The sequence below is a fragment of the Cyprinus carpio genome, chromosome B4, assembly GCF_018340385.1.
Source record: "Cyprinus carpio isolate SPL01 chromosome B4, ASM1834038v1, whole genome shotgun sequence".
Taxonomy (NCBI): domain Eukaryota; kingdom Metazoa; phylum Chordata; class Actinopteri; order Cypriniformes; family Cyprinidae; genus Cyprinus; species Cyprinus carpio.
In genome coordinates this window covers 2683483-2704612 of record NC_056600.1, presented here as the reverse complement: position 1 = coordinate 2704612, position 21130 = coordinate 2683483, and the positions used below count along the sequence as shown (strand labels likewise).

At 31.7% G+C, this 21130-nt stretch overlaps 1 protein-coding gene across 4 annotated transcripts in view; it reads left to right on the top strand.

The window, feature by feature from the left end:
• kcnc2 (potassium voltage-gated channel, Shaw-related subfamily, member 2) overlaps positions 1-21130 on the top strand; it is a 59649-nt gene that overhangs the window by 18606 nt on the left and 19913 nt on the right. For 2 of the 4 annotated variants that reach the window (XM_042721604.1, XM_042721603.1), the window contains exons 2-3: positions 12053-12983; positions 16742-16912. In XM_042721604.1, coding sequence (XP_042577538.1) covers positions 12053-12983; positions 16742-16912 — 1102 coding nt within the window. Of the gene's footprint in view, positions 1-12052; positions 12984-16741; positions 16913-19150; positions 19344-20120; positions 20211-21130 lie in introns of those variants that run through there. The other 2 variants (XM_042721605.1, XM_042721606.1) reach the window with 2 other exon arrangements.

Here is a 21130-nt window from a genome sequence, read left to right as displayed (position 1 = left end):
TCAGAGCCATGATTTATTCAAAACCATGAGTTTCGTTTGAGAATGTTACAAAACGATTTTTTGAAAAAAAAAAATTTCACAAATATCTAAACATTCTTATAACAATGTACATTTACTTGAAGCAAAAAGACTTAAGATATTAAGTCTTGTTATCTGAAAAATGTATCAAAATGAAGTGAGTTAATGCTTAAAACATGAACAAATATCTGACAAACGGGTCAGAAGAATGAACTGAATTCAAAGGAAAAACAAGATTAATGTCGTATTTATATTTTAATGGAATAAAAACAATAATAATTTAATGTTAACATTATTATATTATTATTATCATTATTATTATTACTAGGCTTTAGAATATATTTTAAATACAGTATATAACATTGATAAAATATTTAATTAAATAATAATAATAATAATAATAATTATTATTATTGTTATTATTATTATTATTATTATTATTATTATTATTATTATTATTATTATTATTAGGCTTTAGAATATATTTTAAATCTATCACATTTTGATATAACAAATTTAATCAAAGAATTTTGTTATTATTATCATCATCATTATTATTATTATTATTATTATTATTATTATTATTTTTAATATTTGTATTTAAAATGTATTTAAATTTTATTATTTTTAAATTTTGTTAATGTTTAGTTACAAATATTGCCAACGTGGTCAGAAAAAGAAACCTAATTCAAAGAGAAAACAAAATTATTATTCTTAATGAAAATAGTTCAATTTATATTTATTTATTTTTAATTTATTTTATAATTTTTGTTTTCTGAAAAAAATAAATCAAAATTATGTGAGTAAAAAAAAGATTATTTTTCTGACTGCATTGGCAGAATTATTATTATTTTCCAAGCAAAAACTCACTTAATTTTGATGCATTTCTCAGAAAACAAGACCTAATATCTTGCATCATATTTGGATGTTCAGTAAATGCATCTTGATTTAAGAATATTTAGATATTTTAACTGAAGAGCACTTTTCAAGCACCATTTATTCAAACACACAAATGCAAATATTTACATCCATTTGCGCAACAGACATGAATCCTACTTCAAATCATGCATGTAAATGATCGTGTTTTCTCTCTTGCATTGCAGGTTGTTGAAATGCTTGAACGTGTTCACTGATTAGTTTTTGATCTGGCACATAGGCTATAAACGTGGCACATAAATTACTGAGACTGTGTGAGGGAGTGATGTCAGTGCGTTTAAAGCATTTGGGCTGAATTATTGAGACGTGAGGAGAGGCTTGGAAGCTGCTGATAGTCTATTTTTACGTGGGCCGCTGGCAGCGCGCCGAGATGAAGCGGCTTCCCCGAGTGCGAGCCGGACCGCCTGTCAGTGCATCTCTCCTCACGTTTCAGCTCGTCTCCATCTGCTGTTGTTTCCATGCTTTCTGCTGTCACACACACACACACAGAATGACCTTTCATTATTCAGATGTGTGCGTGTGTCTGAGGGAAACCCCTGCATTCGCTGCCAAACACGTGTGTTTTTCCCCCAGCTCTCGTCCTGCTCGTCTTCTCGCTCACCCTCGGTACAGCAGAGAGAGAGAGAGATGTGTGCGGTTACCATGGTTCCCCGATATGAGAAGAAAACACAATGACAGTCTTTGTGAAACACACACAACCTTTTTATAACCTGCAGAGACACACGGAGGTTGAGAGACCCAGTGAACTATGTAGGCAACATTTATAGTTTCCAAAGATAGACACCATTATGCTGCCTTATAAAATGCCCCAGTTTAGCCCAAATCTAAGACGTTTATCTTTGTTAATCCCAGAATTCATCGCAACAAGCTCCATGGGGGAAAAAGTAATAAACTATGACACCCACTTTTCTGGATTTAAACTCCATTTTAATAGTAAATTAAAGGATAAAATTTAGTAATAAAACATGTCTAATTGAAATTGTTAAATTTATAAATTTTAATAACAGTTTATTAAAAGACTGACAAAAAATACATTTTATTTTAAATTTTAACTTTTTTTTCCCCAAATTCATTTTCTTTTTTTTTTAATTCAGTTTTAATGGTTAAAAAAAAAATTCACAGTATAAAAACATGTTTAATTGAAATCATCATCATCAAAAAAAAAAACTTTTTACACCCCCCCCCCCATTATGTTATGTCATGTTTTATTTCATATTATGTTGTTGTCATGTTATGTTATACATGTCATGTTAAATGTTGTTATATGTTGTGTTTGTGTTATGTCATGTTATGTTATGTTATGTCATGTTAAATATTATGTTATATTTTGTGTTGTCATGTTATGTCATGTTATATGTCACGTCGTGTTATGTCATGTTATGTCATGTTATATGTTATGGTATATGTCATGTCATGTTATATGTCACGTCATGTTATATGCTGTGTTATGTCATGTTATGTTATGTCATGTTATATGTTATGGTATATGTCATGTCATGTTTTATGTTATGTATTTTTTTTTTTGTGTTGTTATGTCATGTGTCATGTTGTATGTGATTTGGTATGTGATGTAATGAGGAAGAGGATTAGGGCCAAGTAAAGTCATTAAATTTTAAGAAAAAAGTCAGGGATGATAAAGATTAATGAGTATATAATTTAATTATGTTAAATTAAGTGGTTAAATTTCAAGAATTATTTTTTTTTTTAGTAAACACTCATTAGGCAGTTGATTTCCACTTGTGATGAGAAAAGGAAGAAATGCGAGTTTGGCAAAAGATGGACTCGAACCCTTGTCGAACGCATCATATCCATCTCCATTACTCTCCAAGCTCCACCGCTGCAGACACTGTTTGACACTCTCCAAAGAGATCAAATGAACCTGACACGAGTGCGTTTATTCTCCAAAGTTTAATTTGACTTTTTTCTCGAAATTTAAAAACTTTATTCTCATAATTTGAGTTTATTCGGAACATTTTATTTTGACTTTTTTTTTTTTTTTTAATGACTTTAATTTTTATTATAATATTGTGTTATATCAGCAACATGCCTCTCTTTCTCTGTGTCTTTAACGTGAACATGAAATTAAGTTTTAAACCATTTTTATTTCTTAATACACACTCCTGGTCTCGTGTTGGATAATTCATCAGTGCACATAAAAACATTAATGTCAATCAGCAGCAAAATAACTCTTTGTAATGAATGTGTGTTTGTGTCATCTCTGAGATGAGCGTGTGTAACATGCAAGAAACCACAGTAATGCAAATCAATTAGCGATCAAGCTAATTACTCCCTGATCACAGTGGGTTTGGATCAGCCAATCAAGCGTCCTCTGAGCTCTCTGAACGTTTGTACAGCATCTCCTCCTGGACTCAAGCATATGTTGATTAATGAGAGGGAAAGTAGCCACTTTCTGTCTGATGTCATGCTGCTCATGCCAAACGCCTCGGTGTGGTGGAGGACAGGATGCAAATCAAGGGGTTTTGTTGCCAAATCTCTGCTTTTTTATTGTCATTAATATTCTAATATTAATATTATTTTAGAATAATATTATTCATGGTTATAATTTTATTAATATTATTAATATGTATGTATTAATATTATAATCCATATTAGGAAAGTGGGTTTCAAAATATCAAAATATTATTATTATTATTATTATTATTATTATTATTATTATTATTATTATTATTATGCTATAACATGCGCTAATTGAGTGATCATAAGACCAGGAATGTGCATTAAAAAAAAGAAAATTAAATAATTAAAAAAATAATTATTATATTTAAATTTTTCCTAGATAAATGGATAAATATTACTTGTTGTTGTTGTTGTTGTTGTTATTATCATTATCTGATTTATAGTTATGTTATTAGTGATTTTAATATTATTAAAATGTATTATTAATACGATTAATATTTATTATTATAATGTATTCCATATATATGTGGCTTTGAAAAAAAAAATCAAGAAAAATTAATTTATATATTTTTTCTAGATTTTATTGTAATTTAGTTTTCTAATAAACCTGACATTGTGTTATTATTATTATTATTATTATTATTATTATTATTATTAAATAACATTCACCAAAAAAAATAACCAAAATAAAATGTGCATTAAAAATTCTAAAGAAAATATATAAATTAACTTAATTAACTAATTTATTATTATTATTATTATTATTATTAAATAACATGCAAAAATGTATTTATCATAATATGAACAGGGATGTGCATTTGAAAATAAAAAGAAAATGTATTAATTAACTTAATTCAGTTATTATTATTATTATTATGTAGTCCACAGGAAAAGTGTGTTGACCCCATGAATCAAAAAAAAAAAATTCTGAATTTTTTTTTAAAAAAATTTAACTTTTTAGTCTTTGGCGTTTCAGTCCATGTGTGTTTGCTCTGAGTCCGTCTGTACTGTAGAGCTGCTGCTAACGAGGTCTGTGTTTTTCTCGTATGACATTTGTGGCAGGCGTGTGTCATTAGCGCGGGAATCCTGCGGTGAGACACACACATGATCAGGACATCTGTCATTACCTGCAGCGCCGCAGCAGGACTGTGTGTGTTCGTGTGATCTGAGCGTACAGTAGGAAGCACCGGCCCCGTGACGTCAGCGACACAGCGTTTACGAGTAGGAGTGATAAACAGATGGCTGATGCCACCGCGGGACACACAGATCATATCAGACGACAGAATCTGTCACACATACAGGAGATGTGTTTGTATTCGCTGTCAAAAGAAGGGATTTAATGGAAAGCGTGAAATAATAGATAACGTGGCATTCAGTTGGGCTGCTTTTCTGGCTGTGTGCAAATATATAAACAGTATAATCTGATTCATACTGAGCAATTGACCCTTATGAGTCGATCCTTTTGATGAATCAATCAAGCACTGAATTTAATCAGTGGTTTTGATTGATTCATTAACTGAATTCTCGTGTAACTCACTTATTGACTGATTGTCAAATGTAAAGATGAAAAGTAGTTTATTGTAATGATGATTTATTTTAAACAAATGCTGATGGTGGCTTGTTTGTAGTCCTTTAAAAAGCTTGACGTTTTAAGTATTTTTAAAGTATTTTTAAAAAGCAAGAAGTTTGAAAGCTGAATATTTTAAAATTGAAGTAGTTTTGCAAGCTTTAAGTTGGAAGTTTTAAGTACTTTTAATATTAAAATAGTTTAAAAAGCTTGAAATTGATGTTTTAAGTATTTAAAAAAATAGTTTTAAAAGCATTGTTTAAAAAGTTTGTCCCCTTTATAAATTAGATTTAAGAGCTTGACGTTTATTTTTTTTTTTTTAACTATTTTAAGATCATTTTAAGAGCTTTAAATGTGAAAGTTAAGTATTTTATAGATTGAAATAGTTTAAAAAGCTTTAAGTTTGAAGATTTTAAGTAATTTTTTTTTTTAGATTGACAATTTAAAAAGTTTCAAGTTTAAAAATATTTATGCATTTAAAAATTTATATAAAAAGCTTTAAGGTTGAAGGTTGTACATTAAAAAAAAGATTAAAGTAGTTTAAGAAGCTTGAAGTTTCAAGTATTTAAAGATTTAAGTAGATTTAACAGCAAGTTTGAAGGTTTCAGTGTTTTTTAAGATTAAAGTAGTTTTAGGATTAAACGTTTTAAATATGTCTAAGGTTGAAGCTTAAAACACTTCAAGATCAAAAAGTTTTTAAGCATTGTTAGATTAAAGTATTTTTATAAGCTTAGTGTTTTTAGATTGCAGTAGTTTAAAAAGCTTGAAGTTTTAAGGTTTTAAGTAGAGTGAGGATTAAAGTAGACTTGAAGTTTAAAAGTTTTTATATGAAAGCATTTTTTAAAATTTTAAGATTGTAGTTTTAAGAGCTTTACGTTTGAAGATGTCAAAGCTGTTTAATGTGAGTGATGAGTTATGATTATGACATGATCTCATTACCTTGCTTGTTTCAATCAGCAATATGGTTATTTAGCATTTTTAAAATCTATTTTAGTGTAACTTTTGACCGTCTGATCATTTGTCCTCTGGAATATTCATCACTCTTTATTGTATTGTGGGATCCAGTGTTTTAGGCAGTGTGCTCTTTGGCTAATGTCGTGCAGGTAAACGAGCAGTGTGGGATGTTTGCCAGTCTCAGCATACCATATGTGTTTGTTTGCGTGTGAAACCTTGCAAGTGCCTCTGTTTGCAGTTTCTCTCTCTCCTTTCTGTCGTCGGCTCAATCACACAATCATGATCTCAGCGTGAGGGTTATGAGCTCTGTGTGCGAGAGAGAAATGCATTTAAAGATGTTCTAGTTTCAAGGAGAGCCCTGAAAACTTGATATGACGTTGTGATGTGACTGTAATGGAGTTCAGTTCCCTCCGGTCTGACTGTCAGAAGCCCATCGCTTTACTGAGAGAGCATGAAATGAATTAAACAGCACAGACGAGGAGGCGACCATTTATAATGCACAAAACTCAAAAGCAGATTGCATGCTTAGATATTAACACACACACAGGCTCTGTTCAGAAACATACTGAGCTGCCTTCAAAAAACTGAATTTTACAGCTTTAAAACAGACTATTTTATGCAATTATATGGGTGTGCTGTCTGTTTTTCACTTACTGTAAATATACAGTAATTCATATACTGTGCAAAATAATAATAAATGATAGCTAAAAATGCACAGTTTTCTCCAATATTTTCGTGCACTACACATTTTTATACTTTATACTGATGGCTTAGCAACATGCTGTTTTGGGCACATGACCTGCAGTCCCTTAATGCATTGGATTAAGTTTTGTGGAAAATGCTGGAATGAGGAATAAAATTAGTATATTGCATAAATCAAGCATATTTTATATATGTAAGTTGTGTTTTCTATCATCTGAAATGTGCTACGACTTATTCTGTATAAGTGACTTATGCAGTGCAATTAACATTAAGTGTGCAAAATGCACACATTTGGATTTGTGCTGAATTAAAATAATTTTTGTAGTGTTTATAATGCTTGTAATTGTTATAGATAGATAGGTAGATAGATAGATAGATTTATTATTTCTTTATTTTGAAATGTAATAAAATGTTACTTGTAAACCAATGCAACTTATTTTCCAGAAAATATGGAAAATATTTTTATAGTTCTTTTTATTGAAAAAAGGATATTAAAAAAAAAAATTATTGATTAAATTTTGTTCAATAAAAGAACAATATTTATATTTTTTATATTTTATATATTTAAATTATTTTTAATTAATTCTTTTGACACTTTAATGTTATTTTAGAATGTAATAATAAAATGTGTCTTACACACTGATGCAACTTATTTTCCAGAAAAAGTCCAGAAAAAATTAATAAAACAACAGTAATTTTAATTATTGTTCTTTTATTGAAATGATTTTAGATACTATTTTATATATGCAGATAGATATATGTAATATATAGATATGTTCTATATAGATATATATTGTTTTTTTCTTTATATAAAAAAATGTAATCTCTATAAAAACCTTTGCGACTTGTAAGTTTCCATGTGAGCAGAACTATTTGTGTGTCATGTGGAGTTGTTGTCCATGTAGAGCTTTCTAAATCCGTCTCTTATGAGCTTTTATTCTGCCTTAGAAGGCCGCCGCCGGTGCAGCTCACTCATTTTTGGAGCAGATCCACAGACACAGGTTTTGTGTGTGCGTGTGTGTGTGTGTGTGTGTGTGTGACCTACATAAGCAGTTGCGTGCCGGGAGCAAGTGTGAGTGTGGATGGTGTGAAATGATCCTGCTCCGCTGCTGTAGGGGACGAAGACACACCTGTAGACGTGATTCTCACACACACACACACACACACACACACACACACACACACACACACGTGTTTGGAGAAGCCAAGACATTAGCGCTTCTGATACGCTTCCACCCTTCATGTGACATTGATGGTTTTCCCGCCACAGGGTCGTCTCACAATCCCTCATAAGAGCGTGAACTACTCACAGTGCATTAGTCAGATAATAACAAACTAGCTGTCAGCAAGTGTGTGTGTGTGTGTGACTGTCAGTGATAATATTTGAGTGACGGTGAATCACAGCGCTGATGCATTGCAAATAAAGCCCTGACAACACTTGATTCTGATCTGAAATCACTACATGACACACTTCATCTGTATTCAGAGCTGTTTATGTTCAGAGTTCAGTACAGAGTTCATACGAAGTATGTTTGCTTTAAACAGTATTATTGTTGTCAGATTAACTCATTATGTAAATTACAGTATGCACATTTTCTAAACGGATTAAACACTAAATTTGCAGATTATTTATCTAATTATTTATTTATTTATTTATTTAATAAGTGGGCACTTCATGTGAGACAAAGTTTGTTTCATAGTATATCATAATTTCCATTTTTAAATTACAGTTTTTAAACTACTAAAAAAATAGCATATTATGCATATTGTAAACTGCAGAAATAATGGGAATAGTGTGCTTGTAGTGTATTCTAGGCTTGGAAATAATAGAATTATATTACAGTGTCCAAAATTAATAAGTGAATTGTAAGCACATGACAAATAACTCTAAAATAAATAATGCAGATAAATAAAGCAAACATTTAGCATTATTTATTTGCATTAATGTTTTTTTGGTTTGTTTCACAGAGGAATTAAGCTGACTGATTTTGTTTTCCTGATATATTTTCATTTTGAGGGGTTTAATGTCAAGAATGTCCCACCATGTGGGCAATGACATACATACAAAAATGTTGGCCATGATGAGCAACTGTTCTTATATTGTGATATAAAATATCTACCATGTTGCAGTTCCAGCTGAGCAGTAGCTGTGCTTTCTATACTTGCAGAGTGTTGATTCTGGCCCTTGATTATTCTTCTTCAGAAGATCTGTGTGTGTGTGTGTGTGTGTGTGTGTGTGTGTGAGATCACACCAGGGTCTTGTTGCTGTGGAGCTTTTCCTAACACTGTTGCCTGGGAGACAGTGTGGTGTGTTTGATCCGGCGGTCCTGAGAGACTCATCATCACAGCTGACCGTCAGTCAGTCACACAACTTTCCTTTATTAGCATCTGAAGCAGTCACAGAGATATAGTGTCACTGTGAGACAGAGAGAGGCACAACAGACACACAAGAGGCGTGCGTGATGAGTGCCTCCTGATCAGCACAGAAAGCACCTCCAACATTAAAACTGATCACACGCGCTCCACTCCTTCAACTTCCTGATCTGTATCCAAAATCACTGTTTTATTTTCCAGGTGTTCTCATGTGTCTAATGGGATCTTTTGTAAACTAAATAGTGTTGCTTGAAGTGACCGATTAAAAAAAATGCTGCTCATGGTGTAGCAACTAAACTAAAAATTATATTTATATATGCATACAGTATATGCATGATATTATAGGTTTGAGAGGAGACTACATATAATAAAAAAGACTTGTGACTTCTTAGCTCATAATGTAATGTTGTTTTAAATGTTATTACAAAAACCTATTCATCTGTCACGTGCATACGCATGTGGGCTGCTGTAGGTGAGCAAATGAAGCGCTGTTAGTGGACCGATGAAGTGCATTGGCTGGGCTTCAGGCTGCTTTTTTGGTTGATGAAGGCACAGGGCACAAAGAGAGGTTACAGCAGATCTGATCTCAGGGACAACAAGATCATTAGATCCCGCAAACGCTCCACACCAAACAAAGAGCCTGCTACAGTGTCCTGATGCTTTCTGCTGGCTTTGTGCTGATTACAGCCCTCCAGACGAGTTAAAGCCTCATTAGGATGCTGAAACAAAGACGAGAGACAGTCTCCTTTGAGATGCTTTCTAGCGTGGACAGACTGTCCTGCTATCACTTCTTTTCACATTTACCAGCGCTGGCTATTGCCTTTAGCAATACTCTTACTGATCCATTATTCTAGCGCTTTGTAGCAGTTGCACGGGTTTCATGCATTTATATATATATAGGATCTCAATTATATTTTTTTTAAACCTACAATATAATGCATATATAAAAATTATCATTTTAAAATATTTAAATATGTTATATATATATATTTTTTATATATATATATATTATATAATATTTTTCATTTTTAAAAATTATCATTTTAAAATATTTAAATATGTTATATATATATATATATTAATATTATATATATATATATATAAATATGTTATATATATATATTTTTTATATATATATATATGATTTTATTTTTGGGTTATATTTAATAATATAAAATATATAAAATTTATTGGCTATATTTTATTTTATTTTGTGTTTTGTATTTTTTTTTATTTTTTGTTTGTATAGATTTTTTGATTGGAATTATAACAATTATAAATACTTAAATATGTTAAATTATTTATAAATGATTATATTTTTGGGCTATATAAGATTTTAGAATAAAATATGCTAAATATATATTTGGGCTATATTTTATAATACAAAATTTATTTTCAAATAATTAAAATATTGCATATATAATATAATTGTTATATGAAAAATGAATAAACCATAACATAATGCTTATATAAATACATTTTAAATGTTATTAAATAAATAAAAATATCTTATTTGGCTGTATTTTTTTTTTTATTTTTTTTTTTTTGCTTTTTTTTCTATGTATATAGTGGTTGATGATGATTGGTTTCATGGCTCTAGTGCAGTAACCAGTATAATTGAGATTAATAAGAAGTGTGTTATGTGTGTTTGAGTGACGGCCCGCGGGTCTGTGTTGATGTGTGATTTCTGAATAATAAAGGTGATGTGTGGTTGTGTGGGCTGAACGCAGCTGCTGTACGGTCTGACTCACTCATTTGACGGCGTTTATTGACATTAAATATTACACGCCGATGACCGGCCAAGATACTGAAGACTGTTCAGCTTTGGTGTGCGTGGCATTGTCTTGATAACAGTGCTGGAGGGACTTATCAAAAGTGCAATGCTATTTTTGTTACATTGCGCAGCTGAGCAGTAAATAAATATATATGCCTTTCCAAAAAGTCCTTCCTCTCTTTCATGTGAAGCATCCGAATAAACTGATTCACTAAAATGAATCTGTTTGTTTGAGTGGATCATTCTCATGAGTCACTTCAAAAAAGACTCTCCTTTTCATTCAGTCCCAAATTCCCCTCAGTGGCAGTAGTATACAAAATAATTTATTCACTACAGTAATGTTTATTTTTATATAAACAGTTCTATAAATTCTATGGACCTTTTTCACATTGAAATTATAACACTGAAATTATTTGAAATCAAATAAATATATAAAATGTATGTATAATTAGTCTGATTTCAAATAATTAACATATTACATAATGTTGTTTATATACCTATATGTACCAACCTATAAAAATATTCTTATTGTATTTAAACATATTAATAAATATCATTTAAAAATCTTATTAAATAATAAAATATTTTTAAAAATCCCTGTATTTTGGCTATATTTTTAAATACAAAATATATGACATTTTGTATTTGTATGTATAATTGTCTAATTTCAAATAAATTAATATTACATATAGAATTGTTAATACAAAAATGAACAAACTTGTTACATAATGCATATATAAATGTTATAATTTTAAAATATGTAAAAATTCTATTAAATAATTAAAAAAATAAATATATATTTTTTTGGCTGTATTTTATTATATAAAATATATTTGTTTGATTTTTTTTAAAACAATTGTTTATTACATAGAATTGTTTATATAAATATAAACAAACCTATAACATAATGCATATATAAAAATTAGAATTTTATGAAGATTTAAATATATTAAATTAAATATTTGAAAATCAGGTTATCGTTTTGCTCTTTTGAATTTTATAATCTAATATATATAAAATAATATATATGTCTGAACTGTAATATAAAAATAAACAAATCTATAACATTATGCATATATAAATACACAATTTTCCAATATTTAAATATGTTATTAAATAATGAAATATTTCAGCATCTCTGATTATATTTTATATGAAAACGTATCGTCCGTCCCAACTAGTTACAGTTTCTTAAAACACAACACAGCTTTCACAGATAAAAGTGACTTACCAGATAAAAACAACGATAAATACACATTGAATAATTGAATAACAGTTGCTTAACTTTCTCTGTTTCTTTCTCTTCCCAGTTCATCGCGTTCGCCTCCCTGTTCTTCATCCTGGTCTCAATCACGACCTTCTGCCTGGAGACACACGAGGCCTTCAACACCATCATCAACAAGACGGAGGCGTTTCGCAACGACTCCTTCACGGACTTCAGCCAGCAGTACGAGATCGAGACGGACCCGGCGCTCACCTACGTGGAGGGCGTCTGCGTGCTGTGGTTCACCTTCGAGTTCCTGGTGCGCGTGACCTTCAGCCCGGACAAGCTGGAGTTCGTCAAGAGCATCCTGAACATCATAGACTTCGTGGCCATTCTGCCCTTTTACCTGGAGGTGGGCTTGAGCGGACTCTCCTCCAAAGCCGCCAAAGACGTCTTAGGTTTCTTGCGCGTGGTCCGCTTCGTGCGCATCTTGAGGATCTTCAAGCTGACGCGGCACTTCGTCGGTCTGCGTGTATTGGGACACACCCTCCGGGCGAGCACTAACGAGTTCCTGCTGCTCATCATCTTCCTCGCGCTAGGCGTCCTCATCTTCGCCACTATGATCTACTACGCAGAGCGGATCGGAGCCAGTCCTAACGACCCCACGGCCAGCCACCACACCATGTTCAAGAACATCCCCATCGGCTTCTGGTGGGCCGTGGTCACCATGACCACTCTGGGCTACGGAGACATGTACCCTCAGACATGGTCAGGCATGTTAGTTGGCGCGCTCTGTGCCCTCGCTGGCGTACTCACCATAGCCATGCCTGTGCCCGTCATCGTCAATAACTTCGGCATGTATTACTCCCTCGCCATGGCCAAACAGAAGCTCCCTAAGAAGAGGAAGAAGCACATCCCTCAGGCGGTGCAGACCGGCTCGCCGTCCTACTGCAAGACGGACCTGAGCACGGCCTGCAACAGCACGCAGGGAGAGCTGTGTTTGGGACAGAGCCGAGGACTGGAGCACCACCGCTCAGGTGAGAGACGCTCACATGCTTCACACGGTAAAAGACGGAGTGTGATGCTTTTTTGGGTGTTTCGGGACTCTGGATGCTGGGGGTTTGATGAAAAGCATCATAAACATTTAATTTAGGCTTTTATTGACATATAAACATGCATATATAGAGCATAGATGCTAAGGCTTATTCTGAGATCTTCTAAATGCTTCGCGATTCTCGCTTAGATTTCAACAGCAGATGACGCTCGACTCTAGTTTTTATCCTCAGACTCAAATGCTCATGAAGAAGAGAGCTTGTATGACCGCGAGATTAATGTAAACGCAGCCCACTGTGAACACCCTTGTAATTCGCTTCAACCTTATCGAATGTTCTGAATGATTATTTTAGGTTGAAGTGTGTGTAAGGATTTGGAAACGAGCAGAGTACGGCTGTTTCTAAAGCATGCAGCGCCATCTGCTGTTTAAAACTAAGCTCAGAATCGACTCGAGAAAGAAACGATGCATTCGGAAAATCTCAGAATCGATGCGGAATCATTTCTCGATTCATCTCTCGTGACTAACTACGCCCCTTAGCTGTTATAAATTCACTGTAATAACTACGCCCCTTAGCTGTTATAAATTCACTGTATTGGCTGTTATAAATTCACTGTAATGGTATAAATACAATATGTAATACAATATGATGCCAATGCATATTATATGTAAATATGAAAAAGGAAAATGAAATGTCATAAACATTTAATTTAGAATTTTATTCACATATGAACACACATAGAGCATAGACGCACACAGAAGCTTCTGTTTACCGAATGTGATTCACTCTATTTTTGATAATGTATAATGATACGATATAGAATACAACATAATAATGAAAATATATATTAAATATGAAGAATGAAAATGATGAAATGCTGCTGAAAATAATGTAACCACTCAAATAAAATAATCTAAAATACTAAAATTACTAAAACTGAAATAAATTAAAGCCTAAGGAAATGTCATTTACCATTAAATAATAATAATTATAATAATAAAAATGTTAGTATTCCAGCTTAAACTTATTTAATTTCAGTTATTTGGCAAGACAGTTTAAAATAAATGAATAATAATAATAATAATAATGTATTTATTTAAAACTGTCATGGCAACTACTAACTGATATAAGAAGTTTAAGTTGAAATATTAACATTACTAAAAAAAAAATTGCAATAAAAAAATTAAAGTAAAAAATAAATGAAATTATTATATATATTTAAAATAATAATTAAAAACAAAGTTGAAATGTTGGAAGTATTGTTAAAAGGTTGTTAACAGATTTGTTGTAAATGTTGTAAACTGATTTAATTTAGGCTTTTATTCACATATAAACATGCATAGATGCATGCAGAAGCGTCTGTGTTTACCACATGTGATTCGCTCTAGGTGTGTGTGTTTATTTGAAAAAAAAAAGCCTAAATTAAACATGTTTGTGAGTTTTTTCACAAGACTTCAGTTAAACTGCTCTGTTCTTATAGATTTGCTTTATGATCTTTTTGGATGTTTTTAATGTTTTGGTTACTTGGACTTTCAGTAGAGGGACTGAAAGCATTTAGGATTCATTAAAAAAAAAAATCTTAATTTGTGCTTCAGGATTAACCAAAGTCTTTTGGGTTTGGAACGACATGAGGACAGAGTTTTCATTTTTGGATGAACTATCTCTTTTAATTTGTTGGTAGTTTAGCGTTTAGCATTTATGTAGTTAAACTTTAAATACTCTATGTTAGATGCCAGATGTCCGCCAAATGCATGCATGCATGGAAATGTAAATTTGTGCATGCTTAAAAATGACCAAAAAAAGCAATGTAAGTGGCTTGTGCGCTATATTCCACTAGTCATATGAAAGCTTTTGTGTGAGAAACAGACGAAATGTAAATCGTTCACTCTTATCATACACTCTAGTGTAGCTCTTAATCACTCACATGACACGTATTAGCCAATGACATGAGCCATCAATGGCGTCATTGTTTTTGAATTGAAAACTAGCAGGAAGAAGGGTTTGAACAACATGAGCAAGGCCAGTTTCATTTTGACTGAATTATATCTAATACCTATTCTGTTGCATGGAGTTATGAATTTCGGATTTGTATTTTCTGGTTGAAGCTGATATTTCTTGGAGATCGGCGCATGAGAGGCTGCAGATCTAGCGCAGATCGACTGTTGCCACGGAGATAAGGGTGCGAGGAGATGGGCTGCATTTCAGTCTGACATAAGAGACAATAGTGAGAATGAGAAAGTGTGCAGGGATGTGCAATGCATGCTGGTCATTTACAAGTGAATGTTTTCAAGGTGAACAATCCGAGGACAAGGTCTGAACAATGGGGGAAAACTTGTGGAAAATTAGGCTTATATTAGTTGTCCAACTGTTTTTGAGCACAAAAATACATGTGTTATGGTAAGTCAGAAATGCATCTGATCTGGGTCAGGTGAACCTGAAATCAGTCTAATTATACAGTGCTGACTATGCAGTATACTGCAGATCAAATCCTTTCACCAAAGTTAACCTAAAACAAAAATGCGTTCTTGTCTTAGGACAACTTTGACAACTTTTTTGATCCACTTCAAATGTTGACTACTGTATACAGATTTTACATTACTGACATTTGTCATCACTGTATTTTCATGATCAGTGTTGATAATGTTAACTAAATCTAAAACAATTCAAAATTGTTTCCGTTTATTGAAATAAATTGAAATATATTTTTTAAATATAAATGTTTTCATGGTCAGTTTTGCTAATGTTAAAATGCTAAAGCTGGTATATGTATGTTTAAGTTAAAATACAAACAAAATAAGTTTGTTAAAATGCTAATAATACTAAAAACTAAAACTATATTTTTTATTTTTATTATTTTTTGAAATTAATTGGAATTAATTGGTTTAGTTAATATCTTAAGGTTAATTTGAAATACTGCAATAAAAATAAATTAAAGCCAAAATAAATATTCTTAAATATAATAATATCATATTTAAAAAAAATATATAAAAATCACAAAAATAAATTGAAGCAAGAATTATTTAAAAAAATTTAAATAATTAACTGCCTTGGCTGAAATAACTAACTGAACTAACTTAAGTTTAATTAAAAATAAATAAATAAAAAATAAAATCATAAAAATAATCAAAGCCAAAATAAATATTATATTATTTTAGAACAAAAATAATAAAAATGTTAAAAGGACAAAAAAAAATTTAAATTGATGCAAACTAAAAATATAAAAATAAATGCTAATTAAAATATTAAAAAAATACTATAATAGTATGAATATTAAAATAACACTGTAATCGATTGAGAAGTGCAAAAATGCACATGTAAATGCATATTTTATTTATGGAAATGTGTTGAGATGAAGTGATGGATATGAGGCAATGATGTATCAAATGACAAAAAGTACTAAAATGAACATTGTCGTGTGATATTGTACATTTAACGAGCTCCTTTTCAAGCTCTGTTCCAAAACCTAGCGATGCATAATTTCCCATTGACTATTATTTTAATTCTGTCTCCTCCCTCACAGATGTCTGTCTGTGTTTTTATATTTTTCCTGAATACATTATTCAGGATCTTTTGAAGCGGTTTTCCTCGTGGGGATCATTAGTGTGGTCCCACTATCTTCTGATGACTCACTCGTTCGACCTAGTTTCGCTCCTATTTCCGTCCTGTGTTTGACCTCTCACCTCCGTCTCTAGCCGGTCTGCATCCCAAATAAGCAGCTGTCATTTCTCACCGTTTCCCACCAGTGCTGTCTGCCGACTGCAGTGCAGGAAGTGACATCACCATGTCTCCGGAGGAGCGGATACCCATGCGGCTCTCCAGCACTCGAGAACAGGACCGTCACACTGAAGGGACCTGTTTCCTGCTGGCCGCCAGCGAATACACCTGCAATGCAGACTCAGCTATTCGCAAAACAGGTACCTGATCGACCAATCACAGCCCTCTTTTCTTCACATTAGCATATATGCGGCCAATCAGTACCCATCTGAACCCATTTCATCCCTTCTTATTGAATATCTGCCATTAATTCATCCGTTGACATCAACATTCACTCATGGATGGAAATGAAGGAATTAGAAATATGTAAGTATTAGCAACTTCACATGCGCTCAATATAATGTTAACCTAGAGAAATGTGTGCTACAGTGTCTGTGTGGAGTGTGGAAGCTGAACAGTAGCTCACTGCAGCACAGATGGATGCGCCGTTCACTTCCTCTTAAAATACTCCCTCATTTTTGCTCATACAGATAAGAGTAATATGTCTTTCGAATCTGTAAAGACTCCGCATTTGTGTGCACTCACAAAACAACAAAATATTGTGCTTTTATAAAATAATGAAAGCAAACAGGATGCGCTTTCTGCCGTCTCGGTCTCTGTGAACTTGAGCGCAAAACTCCAAAACTCTGTGTATGCTTGCCTTAGAGACATAAAAAATATAAATATCTATAGAGAGTGAAATGTCTACTTTCAAATAAATCAGTTCAATTGGAAGACATTATTACTAATTAAACATTTAAATATGTTGCATTACAGTACCAAATTTTTTTTTTTTCCCATGATGCATAATTACACAATTTAAATTTGAGATATGTTTTATTGTATATCTGCACTTTATTTTGCTCTCCTAACCATGCATGTTCTGTTAGTTTGCCACATTTTCTGGTTTGCATGTTGCATTGCTTTGGCTAATGTGACTGAACTATTACCCAGCGTGACCCCGTAGCCAGGCAGATGTTGAGCACCTGAGGCCACACACCGCACACAAACACTAGGCTAATAACACTGCTGGGAGGTTAAACGTGTGAGTGTTTGTAAGGTCAAGCTCTGTCACAGCCTGCCGTCCCTCAGCACAAGCAGAGCAAAAGGCCATTAGAAGGTTACAGACAACCGCTCAAATACACTTATTGTTGTATGCCTGTACGTGTCAATACTCATACGCGCGCACACACACACACACACACACACACACAATTGAACTTATTAGTTTGTTTGTATATTTATTTATCTTTTTTGCATATTTTATCTCAAGCATCAGGACATCAGCTCTAATATGTTAGAGCCAATGTTTTATCTTTTGTTTTATTTTATATATATATATATTTAATTTAATAATTTTAATACACACTTACTCTTTTTTTAAATGAACATCTTTAATATAGTCGATGGTTTAAATTAATAATATAATTATGCTAAATTGTTATCAATTGTGTTATTTATAATAACATCTAAAAACAAAATAAATATATTATATTTATCAGATGTGTATAAGCGAAGATATATATCATAGATATAGCTATAAATATATTAATAATAAGATTATTATTATAATTATTATAAAAAAATAACATACAATATTTGATAATTGTAAAATATTTTTTAAATAAATGTTTGTTAATTATAATAATAAAATAATAACATTTTATTATAAATATATTTATTATATATTAACATATTAATAACAATTATTAATGATACATACTATGTATATATTACAATATTTTATCTTAAGCATCAGGACAACAGCTCTGACTAATCATGATATGATATGGTACTTTACTAATCAATATATAATTTACTTGCATTGATCATCATTCCATGAAGTGTAAACAACATTCTAGCATTACATATACTGTATGGTCAGGACCGATACTGTACACTGTTTATGCATCGTTGGTCAAACTCTGTCCATAAAAGACTTGAGCAAGAAATGAGGTGAGGTTTGTGCAGCTCTAGTTGGCATTTCCATCCAGACTGGCTTTTGTTTAAATATTTGTTGAATTTGATTCATACCCTTTCCATCTTCATCATCATCATCATCATCATCACCATTATCATCTTCATCATAATCATCATAATTGGGCTGTGTTTCTGTCTTCTGAAAAGGTTGTAGTAATTTGTTTCGGAAATGGTATGCTTTGATCATTGAGCAGTTGAGTTTCTCACAATCACTGTGCGCATGATTTACACACAAACTGTGTTCAGCCATCAAAACTAAACAATGACAATCCAGAAACATCTCGGATGATTCTTCCAGATGCTTCAGTGTTTGATAGTTCTGATGGCTGGACATGGTGTGTTTGTGTATGCATGTGTCACGTCTCACGCCGTCTCGTGTTTGTTTTGTGTGTTCTGTGCTCCTCATGTTACGTCTGAAGGCTCTGACAGCGTCTCTCTCCAGTGACCTCGCCCTACAGCTCCCCTGCCCCGCCCATCTGCGGAGGCCACGCCCACTCCCAGTCACTCTGCCTGCTGTGGGCGGGGCTGTACATTATCCTCTCTCTCTATGAATATAGCCATTATGATGTACTGTATATAATTGTATAAGGAGTGATAATATAACGTTTGTACAAAATAAATATTGGGGTAAACCTCACAAAATTGTTATAGGAAAAATTATATTTTGCTTAAAAATTAAGCCTTTTGTTTTGCATTGTGACATTTCAGTAATACACATTTATTAATACTGTAAAAATGTGTTTTCTTTGTAATTCCTATTACTCTTAGTGCTGAAGAATTAAAACAAATCATTATATTATATCAATTATTACCAAATTAGTGTTGAAGAATTAAAACAAATCATTAAATTATATCAATTATTACCAAATTACTATATAATACATAATTTCTTTGTTAAAATCTTTGTTAGATTTGAAATATATATTGTATTAGAGTAAAGAATGAGATTTCACAATTTTAATTTTAAGTGTATATTGTATTACAGTATTCCTTAAATTATTTCCATGATGCATTATTACCACAATTTAAATAATTTAAAATAATAATTAATAATAATATTATTATGTTATTATGTATTGTTATTGAATTATACAATTAAATTTATTTGCATAAAATGTAAAAGGAAAAATGTGATTAATTGACATGAAAATAATGTCATAATTCAAAACAAATCATAATAGTCCTAAAAACTGGCTTCAATTTCTTTATGTAAAATAATTTCTTGAACTTTTTTTTGCAAGTTTGGCCCATCTAATGTGATTTTGATTGGTGCAGCGCGAGCTGTCGTGTCTGTGGCGTGTCTGTCTGTCTGTGTACGTGTTGCTGGACGTCTGCGAGTGAAGCGTTGGACGCATGACTTCTGTCTCGTTGCACTGGTTGTACACACAGATAACTGCTCAGAGGTTGTGTTCACGGGGCTCAAGCGAGCAGAGGCCAACGTTCTGTCTTAAAGGGAGACGAGACTCGCGAGACTCACAGGTAACAGACGCTCTCGTGCTGTGTGATGTCACTGGGGAGAGAGAGAATGACTCTGATTGGCCGAACTTGATCTGATCGCTCTCAGATGCTGCTGAATCTTAAGTACGGTACTTTTTATAGAAAAAGAGTTCAAGTCAACATGAAACACTTGCATCTACTACATTTGATTGTAGCACCCTGTCCTCTCAAAAACACCTTCCTGGTGCAAAAGAAGTGCATGTTTTAATTAAACTTTTTACTTACAAAATGTTTTTTTTAAATTTTTTTTTTTAATGTGTAATTGAGATACTGTTTTAGTTTTATTAATATTTTGAGTTAGCTTCATTTTTACTTTCTGTTTTCACTTTTTTTTTGTCTTTCATTTTAGTTTAATTATAAACTAAAAATAATTAGGCTAATTTTTAGTTTAATTTTAGTTTGTTAATTATTATTATTTCTTTTTTAAATGTCTATATAGTTCATATTTTATTTCAGCTGTAATTTAACTATATTTAACTAATTTTATTTTTAGTAATTTTCTTGTATTTTTGTCATTTTTATTAGTTTTTTTATATCTATATATTTTTTTTATAGTAGCATTATGATGCTATTATAGTTTTTATTAATACATTAAATTGTTTTTATTTTAAATTTTCTGATTTCATTTTAGTTTGTTACAGTCATTTTTGTGTTTTTAGAATTTTTTTGTAATTTCTATTTAATGTCTATCATTTTTACCCATTTTCATTTCAGTTTTTGTTTAGTTTTATTTCAGTTTTTATATCACTAAGATACTTTTATAGTTTTTTTTTAATTGGTTCTTATTTTTTCTTTCCTATTTTAATTTTAACTTTATTTAAATAAAATGGTCATTTTATTTTGTATTTTTATGTTAATTTTATTGGTTATTTTATTTTTTTTTTTTTGTTTTTTTTGTTTGT